This window comes from Gastrolobium bilobum, unplaced genomic scaffold (assembly GCF_033153095.1).
Source record: "Gastrolobium bilobum isolate Gb01-03AN ecotype WA unplaced genomic scaffold, APGP_CSIRO_Gbil_v1 utg966, whole genome shotgun sequence".
Taxonomy (NCBI): Eukaryota; Viridiplantae; Streptophyta; class Magnoliopsida; order Fabales; family Fabaceae; genus Gastrolobium; species Gastrolobium bilobum.
The window spans coordinates 397,374-412,712 of NW_026899514.1; the positions used below are offsets into that span (position 1 = coordinate 397,374).

General features: G+C 37.1%; 1 protein-coding gene across 1 annotated transcript; it reads right to left on the reverse strand.

Moving 5' to 3' along the window:
- Window positions 1–990: 990 nt before the first annotated feature.
- LOC133290881 (uncharacterized) lies at window positions 991–13,622 on the reverse strand. Its single transcript, XM_061489024.1, has 14 exons — window positions 13,382–13,622; window positions 12,837–12,911; window positions 12,651–12,758; window positions 12,356–12,388; window positions 12,143–12,232; window positions 11,428–11,550; window positions 11,208–11,345; window positions 10,537–10,956; window positions 10,258–10,392; window positions 9,192–9,407; window positions 8,764–9,045; window positions 8,447–8,584; window positions 1,755–2,057; window positions 991–1,356 (listed from the first exon to the last, which is right to left on the reverse strand). The coding sequence occupies exons 1-14, from the start codon at window positions 13,586–13,588 to the stop codon at window positions 1,129–1,131; spliced, it is 2,496 nt and encodes an 831-aa protein (XP_061345008.1). The 5' UTR covers window positions 13,589–13,622; the 3' UTR covers window positions 991–1,128.
- Window positions 13,623–15,339: the final 1,717 nt, after the last annotated feature.

The window sequence follows — 15,339 nt, forward strand, 5'->3', positions numbered from 1 at the left end:
TACAGATAAAAAAAGAGAAAAAAAAAGAGTGGTGGAACCCAATCTTTATGTGTGTGTGTAAAAAAGTTATTTATCTCAAGTAAAATGAGATAAACATAACCCATTATATTATAAAAAAACTTCAAAAATCCCTCATTAGTTTTCTTAATTATCAAATATATAAATTTTATTTTTAAAATTTCTTTACCGGTTTATCAATTAATTAATTAAAAATTCTTCCTATTAAATTTTTAATTTAGTTGTGTATTTAAAACTCAAATTCAAAATCATTAGTTAAGCTGAAATAATCTTGCGTCAGTTAATTCACGTACTTATCCAAATAATATATAATATTTAGATTTTATAAGAGTTATATTGTAAAAAAAGTGATTGTATAATATTATAGAGATTTGTTTTGCGTGTCGTAATTTTTTCTTTTTCTTTTTTTTTCAAAAAGTATGAGCCCCACAAAATGTTGTGTGTGTAGGAAACTTTGTTGTATCATGTTAAATGACAAATACAAACCCCATAATATTTTATGGAAAATGTAAAAGTAATATTGCAGGAAAACTAGTGTAGCTACCTGCAGATATAATAATATCATGGGACCTACAAGTTTTTTTTTTTTTACTTTTCTTATCTCACTTTCTCTCTCCTTTGCTTAGTCTTTAGGAAAATTATTGTTGTTTCCATCAACATGGTACAAACAAAACCCATATTTTATTAAGGGGAAATCACTTGTGCTGTGAATGCAGAAGTGATTTTCTACTGCCACAGACTCATTGATATTTTTTCTTTGTTTTTATCTTTATTTTATTTTTTTAAAATGGTGGGACCCACCAAGTTTTTGGGTCAGCTGCAAACTCCAATATTTTGCAGTAACAGAAGAGTTGCAAAGCCCTTTTATTAAACAATCAAACTTTTGTCATTGTTTTATATTTCGAATTTAATAAAAACAATATCATATAATATAATCTCATTATGATGAATCATTGTTCATTTAAACATGTACCATAGATATCTACAGCAGGGCAACTACACAAGACTTGCATAAACATGTACAAAAATTGTTCCTAGTGATTCCCATAAGCTATATGGCAAATGAAATATCAACTAATAATAACGTTAAGTAGATGAAGGTGATGAGGGTCAACTTCCACTTCGAGAAGGATAATTGGTGAGGGAAGGAGAAGAATTGATGATTTCCTGGCCCAGATCATTTATTTTGCTGAGGAGAAGCATTTGCTCAGTCTCCAACTGAGTTATATACCCTTCCTGTGTATCCTGTAGAGTTTCTAGCTCACTCAAAGTTGTTGACAGTCCTTCAAGATTTTCATCCTCTATTAAAGACCGAAGCTTTTTCCTCATCTCCTTTATCTGATAAAATGAACAGTGCTTTAGAATAACGGGGTAATATGAAAATGAAAATGAAAATGAAAATGAAAATATCACAATTTATACAACAAATGAATGAATGGATTGTTTTATAATAGAAATGAACAGAAATTCATTCCATCAATGATTCAGCCATAAAAGAAGTGTTTCAAGAAAATGGCATATAGACCAACCAATAACACCTTTTAGTCTAGCTCAAAATTAATCCCAGAGATATTTCTACAAATTGAATATAGAAAGAGAGGAGATAACGAATGAAAATGTTATAAATATGCATTGCATTTTTTAAGGCAATCATTACTTCATCCTCAGGGCTGCAAAAGTAATCAAAGGTTGTATTTTAAAACAGAAGTGTTTTCGGACATGCAAAACAATCTCACCTCGCTAGGAATTTGGTGTAGTTTACTTAACGAAGGTTCAGAGTCTGGAATATGTCTCACTTTCATCTCTGGAACTTTTCTTGTAATTTGGATGTGGATCTCACCATTTTTTACCCCTTGGAGAGGTATCCACTTGTCAAACATCTGGTTTGGAGGCAAACTTTGATATTCTACAGCACATTCACCTATACTTGATGTGGGTAGTAAAGCATTATAGTCCTGAACACGCAGTACCAGGGGACTGCCATTGTCAGGGAACTCTAAGGTCTGGTTCCAACGAGGGTTGAGAGTTTTGTGTATTACCTACCAGATAATGCCACAACTAGTAAGTAATTAAGCCTTGCAAGATGAAAATAATAACAGCAAGCAAATGCAGAGGAAAAATGAAATTGGGAGGGAAACCAGAGGAATAAAATATGAATGAAAAGCCTAGAGATTCCCCTTTCAAAAATATTTTAAAAAAATAGAGAATATATATGTTAGCCCTTATTATTACCACAAACATAATCATCAATTAATGGCGGCCCAATTCCGGAGAAATATCTAACAACATATGCTTGCATCTATAATTAATCACTGAAGTATAATCAACTTCACATAGTTTACGGGGAAGGGGTATCATATCAATGCTCATGACCCTTGTAGTGCAAAAAACGAAACATAGCACCAGTTTAATTCTTTTGACAAACTATATATCTATCTAATGCCAGTGAAATGCGTAGGGGGAATGTGTGCGTTTAAGTCGCACATCACCCTATGCGCGACTTGTGTCAAACTCAAAAAGTGCCAAAAAATGTCTGTCACGTGTCACGCTCTGCACGACACACATAAGGGGCATGCGCAACTTGAACGCGCATGGCTAGGATGCACGTCTTGTATTGCGTGAATTTTTGCACAAGTCACTATGGGGATAATGCGCGACTAAAATGTGCACACTCTCCGTGCACATTTCACTTGCATTATATGGGTAAATAGTTTGACAAAAGAATTAAATTGGGGCTATGTTTTATTTTTTTCATCAAAGTGGTCAAAAAGCCATCTTCGAGCATATAATTCATATAGTTATAGAACACTCGAATTTCAGTTGAATTTCAAATGCCAGCCCCAAAAGAAAGAAAAAAAAAATGAAAAGAAACAACAAAGGCAAAATAGTAACTAGTTGTAGCACTTAGCAATCATCCACTGTGCCATAACCACCATCAGTATGTGTTGTAAATAATATTGATTTAGTTATTATTTAGTTTATTGTTGTATTGGGCCAAGCCCTTTGTTGTATTGGGCCAAGGCCTTTAGGTTAAAAGTAGGTCACATATTCTCTATAAATAGAGAATCCCTTGTACACATTATTTACAATTCTAATATATATCAGAATACCCTTTTTCAAGTTGGTATCAGAGCTCTCGATCTTGAGGGCTCTGCTTCCGCGCCTACGAAACCCTTTTTTTTGTTTTCCATCTCTCGCTGCCATCAGCCGCCACCGGAAAAATTTTCCGGGGACCTCTTGGACCGAGAGATCACTGCTTCTCTTTGTTTTTCTCCCATCTTCCTCAATAACAAGACCCCAAACTGAACCGTTCAACGTCACCTCCAAACAGAAGCGTTTTTCACTAACCAAGAACACTGTTCATCGCGATTGACCTTCTTTTTGGCGGCCATTCAACTCCGATCAGCCCCAGATAGGTTCGCAATCCTTGGACGACCTTCGCCTGAAAATCCCAGCCCGATCGGACGTCAGACGCGCCTCCACGCGCCGCTTCTTTCCCTGCGCGTGAATCTCACGCGCCGCCAGCTTCACCAGCGCGTGACGGTTGCTATTGGCTGCGGACCGGTGCAGTCTTGACCGACTCTCCAAGCTCGTTCTGGATCTGTGCTCACCTCTTTGATCGGACCTCGTTTGGTAATTTTTTCGTGATTTTTTGGCTTCTTGGTACTATTCCTTGAGTTGTTTTGCAGTATGGCCGCTTCCGACGGTGATTCAACTCTAAACTTATCTGAAAAAAATTCTACCTCATCTGTGGTGACCCCTCTTGGTCACAATGATCTTCCAAATCTACATCAGAGTTATCGATTTGGCGGATCAAATTATTTGTCATGGTCTCAGTTCATTCGTACTACCATCAAGAGTCGCAATAAGATTGCTCATCTTGATGGCCCTGCTCCTGCTGCCACGGATCCCGATTTTGCTGTTTGGGATAATGAGGATTCTCTTATCATGACTTGGTTGTGGAATTCGATGACTCCTGAAGTGGGTCGTCATTGTATGTTCTTGTCTTCTGCTATGGAGATTTGGGAAACTGTCCGCTCCACTTATTCCTTGAAACAGGATATGGCTGCGCGCTATGAATTGCGCAATAAAATATTCACTACAAAACAAGATTCTTTATCCGTGACTGAGTACTATGGCACCTTGAAGGAGTTATGGACTGAACTTGATCAATTTCAGAGTTTGAAGATGAAATGTACTGCAGATGCTACTGCTTTAGCCAAGGAGGTAGAAAATGAGCGTATTTTTGATTTTCTTGCTGGTTTGAATTCCGAGTATGATCCTATTCGGGTTCAGATACTTGGCAAAGAAACTTTTCCATCCCTTTCTGCTGTTTTCAATACTGTTCGGGGAGAGGAGAATCGTCGGGGTGTTATGATGAACCCTGATAAATCTGTCATGTTATCATCAAAAGATGGTGCTGCTTCTAAACCTACTGATGGGTCTGCTATGATTTCAACAAAAAAAGATGGTTCTACTTACAGGAGTTCCTTTCCAAAATGTTCTGATGGAGCATCTTCTAGACCTAAGAAAGATGATCGCTGGTGTTCTTATTGTAAAAGAACAGGTCATATCAAGGATCTATGCTATCGCCTCCATGGAAAACAAACTGTCTTAGAAAAGATGGCAAGGATGCGTGGTCAAGCGCATTTTACTTCTTCTGATATAGCTCCTACACCTAATGAGACCCAACCTACATTTCGTCCAGATGAGTTGGAACGACTTCGAACCATACTTGATTCTCTGAGTAAGCCATCTGGTACTAGTGATTTGGCTATGACTGGTATGAGCTCCAAAATTTCTTCTTTTCTTACTTCATGTATTGATTTTAAACATTCTTAGGTTGTTGATTCTGGTGCCACTGATCATATGGCTTGTTGTGCTGACCCCTTTGTCTCTTATAACCCTACCATTGGCACTCATACGATAGCCGTAGCTGATGGCTCCCATACATCAGTTGCGGGTTCCGGTAACATAAAATTACAGCCTTCCTTACATCTCAAAGATGCTCTTCATGTCCCTAAACTTTCTACTAATCTTCTTTCTATTCATAAAATTACAAAAGATTTAAATTGCACTGTAACCTTCTTTCCTACTCACTGTGTTTTTCAGGATCTCGCCACAGGGAAGACGATTGGGGGTGCTAAAGAGCAAGGTTGGCTGTATTATCTGGTGTCACAATCTCCTGCAACTCATGTTAAGGATCACATCTTACTGTCACATGGCCAGTCAACTGCTGATTCTCTGATTTGGCTTCATCATAAGCGTTTGGGACATCCTCCATTTAGTTTACTCAAGTCTTTATTTCCGTCTTTGTTTTTGTCTAAGTCTGTTGAGTCTTATCATTGTGATGTTTGTGAGTTTGCTAAGCATCATCGTGTGTCTTTCCCTTCTAGTATTACTAAAAGTGTTGAACATTTTGATCTTATTCATTCTGATGTTTGGGGTCCTTCTAAGGTCCCTCATTCTTCTGGAAATAAACGGTTTGTTTCTTTTATTGATGATTGCACTCGTGTAACTTGGGTTTACTTAATGCATGAAAAGTCTGAGGTACCAAAACTGTTCTTTCAATTTTATAAAATGATTGAGACTCAATTTTGTAAAAAAATCAAAAGAATAAGGACAGATAATGGTACTGAATATGTCAATCACTCTTTTTCCCAATTTATACAAAATCAAGGTATGATTCATGAACTTACATGTGTAGACACCCCTCAACAAAATGGGGTTGCTGAAAGGAAAAATCGTCACCTTCTTGAAGTTGCTCGTGCCTTATTGTTTCAAACACATGTACCCAAATGCTATTGGGGAGATGCCATTCTTACTGCAGCATTCTTGATCAATCGTCTACCCACTCGGGTTCTCGATCATGTAAGTCCTATTCATTCCATGACTTCTTTTTTTTCTTCTATTCCAACTTTGCAAAGTCTTCCTCCTCGAGTGTTTGGATGTGTTGTCTTTGTTCATATTCATAAACAGCATCGCAGTAAGTTGGATCCTAGGGCTCTTAAATGTGTCTTCCTTGGATATGCTCCTGATAAGAAGGGCTACAAGTGTTATCACCCTGGAAGTCGGAAATTTTTTGTTTCTATGGATGTTACATTTCAGGAATCTGAGTCCTTTTTCCAAGGTCCTCATCTTCAGGGGGAGAATGATTAACCAGAAGACTCATCACCTTCCTTCTTTGAAACTTCAGTGTCTACTCCTTCACCTGTGTCAGTGTCTCTTCCTCTTGTTCCTGTTCCTAATGTGTCTGTGACTGATCCTCCTATGACTGATACATCAAGTACACAAGAGATACGGAAGATTGTAACACTTGAATTGGTATATCAAAGAAGGAAACAGCCCACATTGCCTCAACAGCAACCTCAATCGTCTGAACCACTGGTAAGTCCTGAATCTCATATTTCTGATCATGATACTTCTGATGACTTACCCATTACTACTGCTTCTGATGATTTACCCATTGCTTTAAGAAAAGGAAAAAGATCTTGTTCCAAGAAATCTTGTTCTTCCTGTCCCTCTTGTACTCAATACCCTATCTCCCATTTTGTTTCCTCTGCTAATCTTTCTGTGCAGCACAAAAGCTTTGTTTCAGCACTAGATTCTACTTCAATCCCAAAATCAGTACATGAAGCTTTGAGAGATGGGAATTGGGCTCAAGCCATGCAAGAGGAGATGAATGCATTGGAGAAAAATAAAACATGGGAGGTTATTGATAGACCCAACGGAAAGAAAGCAGTAGGGTGCAGATGGGTTTATACCCTAAAATATAATTCTGATGGCACTCTTGAGAGATACAAGGCTCGATTAGTCACCAAAGGTTACACTCAAACCTATGGCATTGATTATGAAGAAACCTTTGCTCCAGTTGCAAAAATGAATACAGTGAGAATCTTGTTGTCCCTTGCTGCCCATTACAATTGGGATATAAATCAATTTGATGTGAAAAATGCTTTCCTCAATGGTGAGTTAGAAGAAGAAGTCTACATGGAAATCCCGCCTGGTTTTGATTCTGTGAAGGGGGAAAATAAAGTTTGTCGATTAAAAAAGGCCTTGTATGGATTGAAGCAGTCACCTCGTGCTTGGTTTGGGAGGTTTACTAAGGTTATGATGACCTTAGGATATAGACAGAGTCAAGGAGATCACACTCTTTTCTTCAAGCACTCCCAAAACGGGAAGCTTACTGTGCTCCTTGTATATGTTGATGATATTATTATCACAGGTAATGATTTTGTGGAGAGACAGATTCTGCAGACACGGCTTGCCTCTGAGTTCGAAGTCAAAGACCTTGGGAAACTGAGATATTTCCTAGGGATAGAAGTAGCTCATTCAAGCAAAGGAATTTTTATCAGCCAAAGGAAATATGTTCTTGATCTTCTCAAAGAAGCAGGAAAGCTCGGGTGTAAACCCTCTAATACTCCTATTGAGCAGAATCACAAGATGGGCTATGAAGAAGAGAGTCCTCCAGTTGATAAAGGACAATATCAACGGCTAGTTGGGAAATTGATATATCTGGCCCATACTAGACCAGACCTAGCTTATGCTGTTAGTGTTGTCAGTCAGTTTATGCACAATCCAAAGGAAAAACACATGCAGGCTGTAGAGAGAATTCTTCAGTATCTTAAAGGTACTCCTGGTAAAGGATTGTTATTCCGACGTGATGGCAATCTATCTTTAGAAGTCTACACAGATGCTGATTATGCTGGATCCATGACTGACCGTCGTTCTACCACTGGTTATTGCATGTTTCTTTGCGGTAACTTGGTGACATGGAGAAGTAAGAAACAAGATGTGGTTGCCAGATCAAGTGCAGAAGCTGAATTTCGAGCTATGGCTCAAGGCATTTGTGAGTTACTGTGGCTGAAAATTGTACTTGATGATCTCAAAATAAAATGTGAGGGACCTATGAAGCTGCTATGTGATAATAAGTCCGCTATTTGTATAGCTCATAATCCAGTTCAACATGATCGGACTAAACATATTGAGGTCGACCGCCATTTCATCAAAGAGAAACTTGATAGCGGGTTGATTACCACTCCATACATTCCCACTGGGCGTCAATTAGCTGATCTATTAACAAAGGGGCTTCCTTCAGACAGATTTCAAGAACTTACTAGCAAGCTGGGAATGATAAATATCTATTCCTCAACTTGAGGGGGAGTGTTGTAAATAATATTGATTTAGTTATTATTTAGTTTATTGTTGTATTGGGCCAAGCCCTCTGTTGTATTGGGCCAAGGCCTTTAGGTTAAAAGTAGGTCACATATTCTCTATAAATAGAGAATCCCTTGTACACATTATTTACAATTCTAATATATATCAGAATACCCTTTTTCAAGTGTATGTATAATGTGATGCCAATAAAATTGTAAATCCTAAGGACATTCAATTCATGCAAGAAAAATTACCGATGAAATATTCTAACCTTTGTCCTTTTCTTCAAGTTTCCATAGTCTACCCTCACAAAAGGATCACTTGTCCCTCGAAGATCGGCAGCAACAAGATCCCTTGCTTCAATCAGAACAAGTTCTATCCAACCATTGCCCGAGCCCAAAGCTGAACCCTGTCCATTTCGAAGTAGTAGTGCATGTTAGAATGAATAAGCCAGAGATGAAAATTCAGCATGGGTAAATTAAATAAATGAAATGATAATAGACCAATTATTAGCTTTGTGCATCTGTTTTATTATAATTTGTAACTAGATTATTAAAGAATCATTAATTTCGTGTTGTGGAAACATACCTTTGATCCTTCTAGGTCGTCCACCCTAACTACTTCTATTATAAGTCTTAATTCACCAGAACTCACTCCTTCAAGAGGGATCCATACATCCTTGATTGAACCGTCCACCAGTCCTTCCAAATTTACATGTGCACTACCAATGTTTTCATCTCCGAAAATTTCTTCACTAAAGCATTTTACACTTAGGTATTCATCACCACCATTCTCATCAAATTCAAATGAATCATTCCACGCAGGATTTGGAGGAGTAGGAGCAGGAGCAATCTTTGTTCTCTTGACAACCTGAAAACATTATCACCAACAAAATCAGATAGTGTTATTATGAACTTACATTGCATCGATTAACTTTTAATAAATGTGGCAGAGACCTCGGTTCATCAATTGATGACAAAGCATTCACAGTTCAATAGACCACCAGTGTTACTCACCTTTCCATACTGCAATTTAATGTATGGCTCAAATTTTCCAAATTTGTCTTTTGCAGCAAGATCCTTTGCTTCCACAACAGTTATCTTAAGTTTCCTTCCAGTTCTTGACAAAAGTGACGATCCATTAAGTGATTGTTGAGAGCTAGAATGGAGATTGTTCAAGCTATGCGAACCATCAGAAAATTGCCACTCTTTTACTACAATTCTCGCCTTTAACTAAAAAATAAATTAAATGAGCAAATACGAATAAAATATTTCATTTCGTAACAATTCAATCTTCATTTAGAAATGGTAAAACAACTTTCATTTTAAGTGCAAAAATGTTACCTTAAGGACATTTTGATAGTAGCTCTATCATGAAAAAATCACTCAGAAAAAATAATAGAAAATTACACCATGTAAGTATCAGGTACACTAAAAGGATGTTTGATTTAGAAATCACAAATACGAACAATTTGATGCAATAGACTCAATCAACATAGAATAACAAAATACTAACGAAGTTACAAGTATTACTCTAGAAAGACTATCAATATGAAACTCTACCCCTTCATTTTAATTTGTTAAATGATTAAAACATTAGATAGTTGTTAGATATAAAAAATCATTCACGAGCTTTCATCAAATAACTTAACTTTTACAAAATTGGTCTTTGACATAATATTGAAGTCTCTATTACTAAGTGGTCAAGAATTTCTTTGTACTCTCATTCTTCTAAATAAAAGTTGAATGACATGATAGGGGTCGCCCTGTTCATTATGCACACTGCAACCCCAAATGATTGACAAATCAACCAATATGATTGGGGAGAGGAGGGATAATCATTTTGCTTATGTATGGCATATATTAAATAAAAATACAGAATACTTAATTCATGCAATCAGATTATTATTTCTTAGTAGTTAAACAGCATGCATGTTTTAATTAGGAAAGAAGATCGCCCTTGTTAGCTTTGTTGAAAATCAAACACTGCTAATGTAAGATAACCAAATTATATCTATCATAAAGCAAAGAAAGTTTGACAGAAGGGCAGAAACTAATTATTACATGTTCATGAATATTGTACCTCTCCTGAGTTGGCCCCCTCAAATGGGACAATCATTTCAACTTCATCTCCACAAACCATTGCATGCTTTGCTATGACACCAGAGTCAGGCCCTATTGCCCACATTATTGTTGAATCATCTTCAACATGCCTCATCTTCTCAAGGACAGAGAGATTAAGTTAGCTTAGAATAACAGTTGATAAGCAGTTACCACTGAGAGATTAAAAAAAATATCCCCTTGTTCCCTGTAATTAGTAATCCTGTTGCTTGCTAAAAAAGGTGAACATTGATGACAGTACCTTAATTTCACAACTTGCTAGGAAGTCACACTTCACGCCGCTAGTGGGGCACGCATAAAGATTGAAGCGAACAATTCCTGTACTATCATGTAAAACCATATTAAATGTCGCATCCCATCTTGGAGTTGAACCAAGGCTCATACCTGTCCTCCTTGTCAGTTCCTCTACTTCTACCTCTACAAATGTTTGTAGGTCCTTATCATCCAACTTGTCTTCTAAACACCCATTGTTTGTGCCATTATGTTGCGTCCTAGACGGACTCCCCTTGAAGCAACTCCTAGAAAGTTTGTTTGCTGAAATTACTGAAACATATATAATGCCTGCGACAGCATTTTTCCTTAAATTAACTGCAGGCAAAGAGAAACAACGGCGCCGAGGTTCAACCATGGTTTTAACCAAGGTGTCAGTAAAAAGTTTAACCTGTATAAAAGGTAAATCAACAATCAGCATGAAACATCACACTCCAATGGGGAAAATTTGAGCAAGTTAACTCAAGAGGCTTAAGTTCTCATATAATGTTCCAATACAATGAGCATATGAGGCAAAATATGAAATGGATATGATTTTTTTAGACTAACAGTTCCTAATTCACTTATTTCAAATTGCTCCAGAAATGAAAGACATCAGTTTTTTATAAAAAAAATTGACAAATTGGATTCTTTGAAACACACCAGCCAAGGAGAAACACCAGGCAACTCAGTGGCCGATTGGCTTCCACCGCTTCCAAAGGCAACACCTATTCTAACCTCAGGTGTCGATAAAAATGAATACAGAAGAGCTTTTCCATCTAGAATTGGTGTCACGAGAAGCTGCAAAAAAATGTGAATGATTAGATTATGAAAACAAAAAAATGACCAAACCAGTTGATGCAAAGGATGATATTTTACATACATCACCCTTGATATGAAGACTATTAATCACAATTCGGGCAGTTCCAAGACCAGCTGCAAGCTTAGCAAGCATTAAAATGCTCATTTCACTCGTGTCCCAATCAAAAGCCATTTTAAGGACTCGCTGTCAAATAGCAACAAAATGCTGTATTAAAATCTTAGATATGTGGAAATATATCAGCACTATTAGGAGAAAGCATGAATCATAGACCCTAAATAAACAAAGAAAGAGGAGAAGGATAAGCACAACTTTGCAAAGCAACGGTAATAGAAATGGAATTCCAAATATAATCACTTAGGTGGCATTTTGGTCAGCTGCATCAAAGATTTATAGTATCAACTTCTCATAAAGTCTGACGTCTCATAAAGGAGGTTCAAAGATAAACATGAAATCTAGATTCAGAGTCCCAGAATAATGATAATGTAATTTTTAACTTGTAAGTATAATTAAGCATTGTTTTCCAAATGATATGAGAAAATGCCGTTTGCCCTTGTTTTTGGCAAAATAGAGATGACACGACAGAAGCATTGCAATAGTAGAGGAGAAGGCAGCAAAAGTAGCAAAGGTAACAAAGATTGAAGTGATTTTAGTGGTGAGGATGCAAGGAGTAAATTCACATGAACAGAAAAAATAGAGATATGGACAGGAATCTGTTTAATTAAATATCTAAAAAGATGTATAGAAATGATATCTGAAATGTGAAGCAAACTACAACCTGACCACCAGAAGTTGACCACCGCATCCCTTGAAGACCTAAACTTGGAGGGCATGATCCAAGTGAAAACTCCTGCACCTCAACTCTTTCCTGCAGAAAGGATTATTTTAGTTCATTACACATTTTCCAAATTTTCAGCATATATTAGATGTTCAAACTGTTTTGACAAACAAATGTGAGACTCTTCCATAGATGAAAATGATTGTTACTTACTATAAATCTTGGTCTTCGGAGCTTTAAACGTTTCTAGAGACACAAAAGAAAGACAAAGTAAGTTAATTTCAGACTTACAGTGCAAAACTCCAAGACAATAGACTTCTATATACAGAATTGTAGATCATATGAAAATTAAAGCAAATTACTCATATTGCACAAAATAAAAATAATGGATGGAAGAAAATATATGAAGAACAATCATAAATGTTGGATTAAGATATAAAAATTTAAATGTTGAATTAAGATATAAAAATACATCAATAGAGTAATGGGGAAGAGACTGGAATTTTACCTCGACTATGGCTGATAACCTTTTTGAGAGCTTTGGGTTAAAATAGCTGGACCAGATTTGTGTCAACAGCAGATTCAACCACTCACTGTGTTCCAAAGGTGTGACGGGCTGTATGTACAGAAGTTGAAGTCAGCTTCATAAAGCTCATCGAAAATGCAAAAGGGTGAAAAGGAATGAAAAAGGTACCGAGGTGTTGAGTATGATCCGATTCCATTTCTTATACAAGTCCTCCTCAAGTATTTTGCGCTGATAACTCCCATACTGCAAATAAAAGAGCAGTATTTCACATTACCTGATTACATCGCATACTGTCAAAAGACTCAAAACTCATTAACTCATAGATGATAAAAGAGGAAGATTTCCTCACACAATTTGAAACTTTTATTTATTCAATTCCAACACAGCAAAGGTGAACATGGGTTGTTTGTGTACCCAGGAATATTTTTTTCTCAAGATAACCACAGAACCAGGACTAATTGCTTCCATTACATTTCAACTTCAACAAAGCCCCAATACACAATAGATGGTTATGCTTATACAGCAGTGTAATGTTAACTGCTGCTAACTTCTATCCTTCTTATTGACATGATATAATTCTAAATTATCAATGCTTTTCTTTGCAAGAGATCAATTAAAGCTTTTGTTTGTAGCATTAGAAACCAGGATATGGAGACAAAAAATACAAAACAATGAATGAAAAGGATGAAGGAAGAGAGAGAAGGATTGCATACTTGAATAGATGCCCATAGAGCAAGTGCAAGAGGAAGCCAATTGGAGAAAGAGAAGAGCCATTTGTGAATAGCCCAAGCTATCAAAATGAGAGGAACGAAGAATGAAACCGTGGCCTTCTCCTTCACCTTCAAGAGATGGTTTAACATGTCCATTGCAGCCTCTTCCAGACTAATAGGAATGAACCTCTTCTTACTACCACTACTCATTGCAGTGAGGGAAAGGAGTGAACCAAAAAGGAAAGAGGGCAGAGCAAGAAATGCATATTCGGGAAAATGGAAAATGGGATGTCTGTGTGTAAGTTGACGATTCAGAGAAAAGTAGCAAAAATGTTGAAATTAAAAGTCGTGTCATGTCTCAATATAAAAAATATCACACTAGTGTTCATTATAACGAGGACCTTTTTTGTTGTCCACTTGTCCCCAACAAAATTGCAAACAGCACCCAACTTCTGCTGTTTATAATTCTACTTGTGTTCCATCATTTTTTTTTTAAGGGTTATATAAAAGTGTGTGTGCTGTAATTTTCTTTTCTTTTCTTTTTTTTCTTCAAAAAGTGTGAGCTTCACAAAATGTTGTATGTGTAAAAAAGTTTGTTGTGTCATGTTAAATGACAAACGCAAACCCTTTTTTTTTTAAGAAAATTTGATCTAATTTACTTCAAGTTTAATATTTTAATAATAAAAAATCATAATTAAAACTATTTAAATTTAAAATTGAGATTAGTATTTGATAAGAGACTGCGGGTCCACCCATGAAAGTTGAAACTATTTTTTATAAGGTAAAGTAACATAAAAAAAAATATGGTAATGAGTAATTAAAAAGAAGTATTTTTTCACGGCTTTTTGACCCTTATGCCCCTTAATTAATAATTAATTACCAAATTGCCCTTCATTCAAAACTATTTCGAAAATTTACCCTCCCCAACAAACATAACACCAATCTGTCCCTGTTTGACCGTTGACCACGAAGCCTACCCGGGTACACCATTACCTACCCGGGTAAATTTTGAAACTTTTTATCTACCCGAGTATGTAGGGGTGTACCCGGGTAGAGTTCTTGAATCTGGGAAAATGTTTGAATTATTTACCCGGGTAAGGAGCAGTGTACCCGGGTAAACATCGACGGTAGGGTTTTAAAATACCCCAGCAGCCCCATTTCGAAAACCCACAAAAGGGGTACCCGAGTAGAGCTGCTGGAGGAGTGTCATCTTGAGCGATTTCAGGCATAATCTTGCACCAATTCGTCTTGTTTGTGATCATCATTCGCGGACCTTGCAACCTCTCTGCCTTCTACCGATTGAAATCGATCAAAGGTGCATTTTTTTTTCAATTTTTTCAATTATGTTATGATTTCTGTTCTGATTCATTGTATTTTCGTTTATATCATTTGATTCTGTCCGAATTATTTTATCAATTTGTATGTCATACGCTTACCCTAACCCTAACCCTAACCCTGAATCTAACCCTAACCCTAACCCTAACATGTATCTAATTTCTGATTTTGGTTATTTTTTCAGTTTAATAGTGTGACACAATGACCTCTCGACGCGTTTCAAAGCTACCAGTGACCCATTCCGAGAGAAGAACCAAGAGTCGTCACGATGGGTCGTCATCCTCTCAGCCCCAGGCTGCTTCGAGTCAGGCTCCGGACTTGACGTTCGGATATTTGTTTGAGGATGACATACCTTCACACGAGAAGTTCGTGAAGTTTTTCATGACCCGGAAGATCTGCGAACCGAAATCACTGGATTCGGCATTCTTCAACCTAGAGCGTTTTGACATTGTGCCGCTTCTTGAGCAGACACATTTACTTCACCTGGCGGAGATGCGGTGCCCATACTCGGAGGTTATGGTAAGAGCCTTCTACCAGAACCTTGGCTACTCGCAAGACGAGCTGACTTCCCGTGTCTGCGGGATTGATATCATCATGACTGCTCCTATCTGGACGGAGCTACTGGG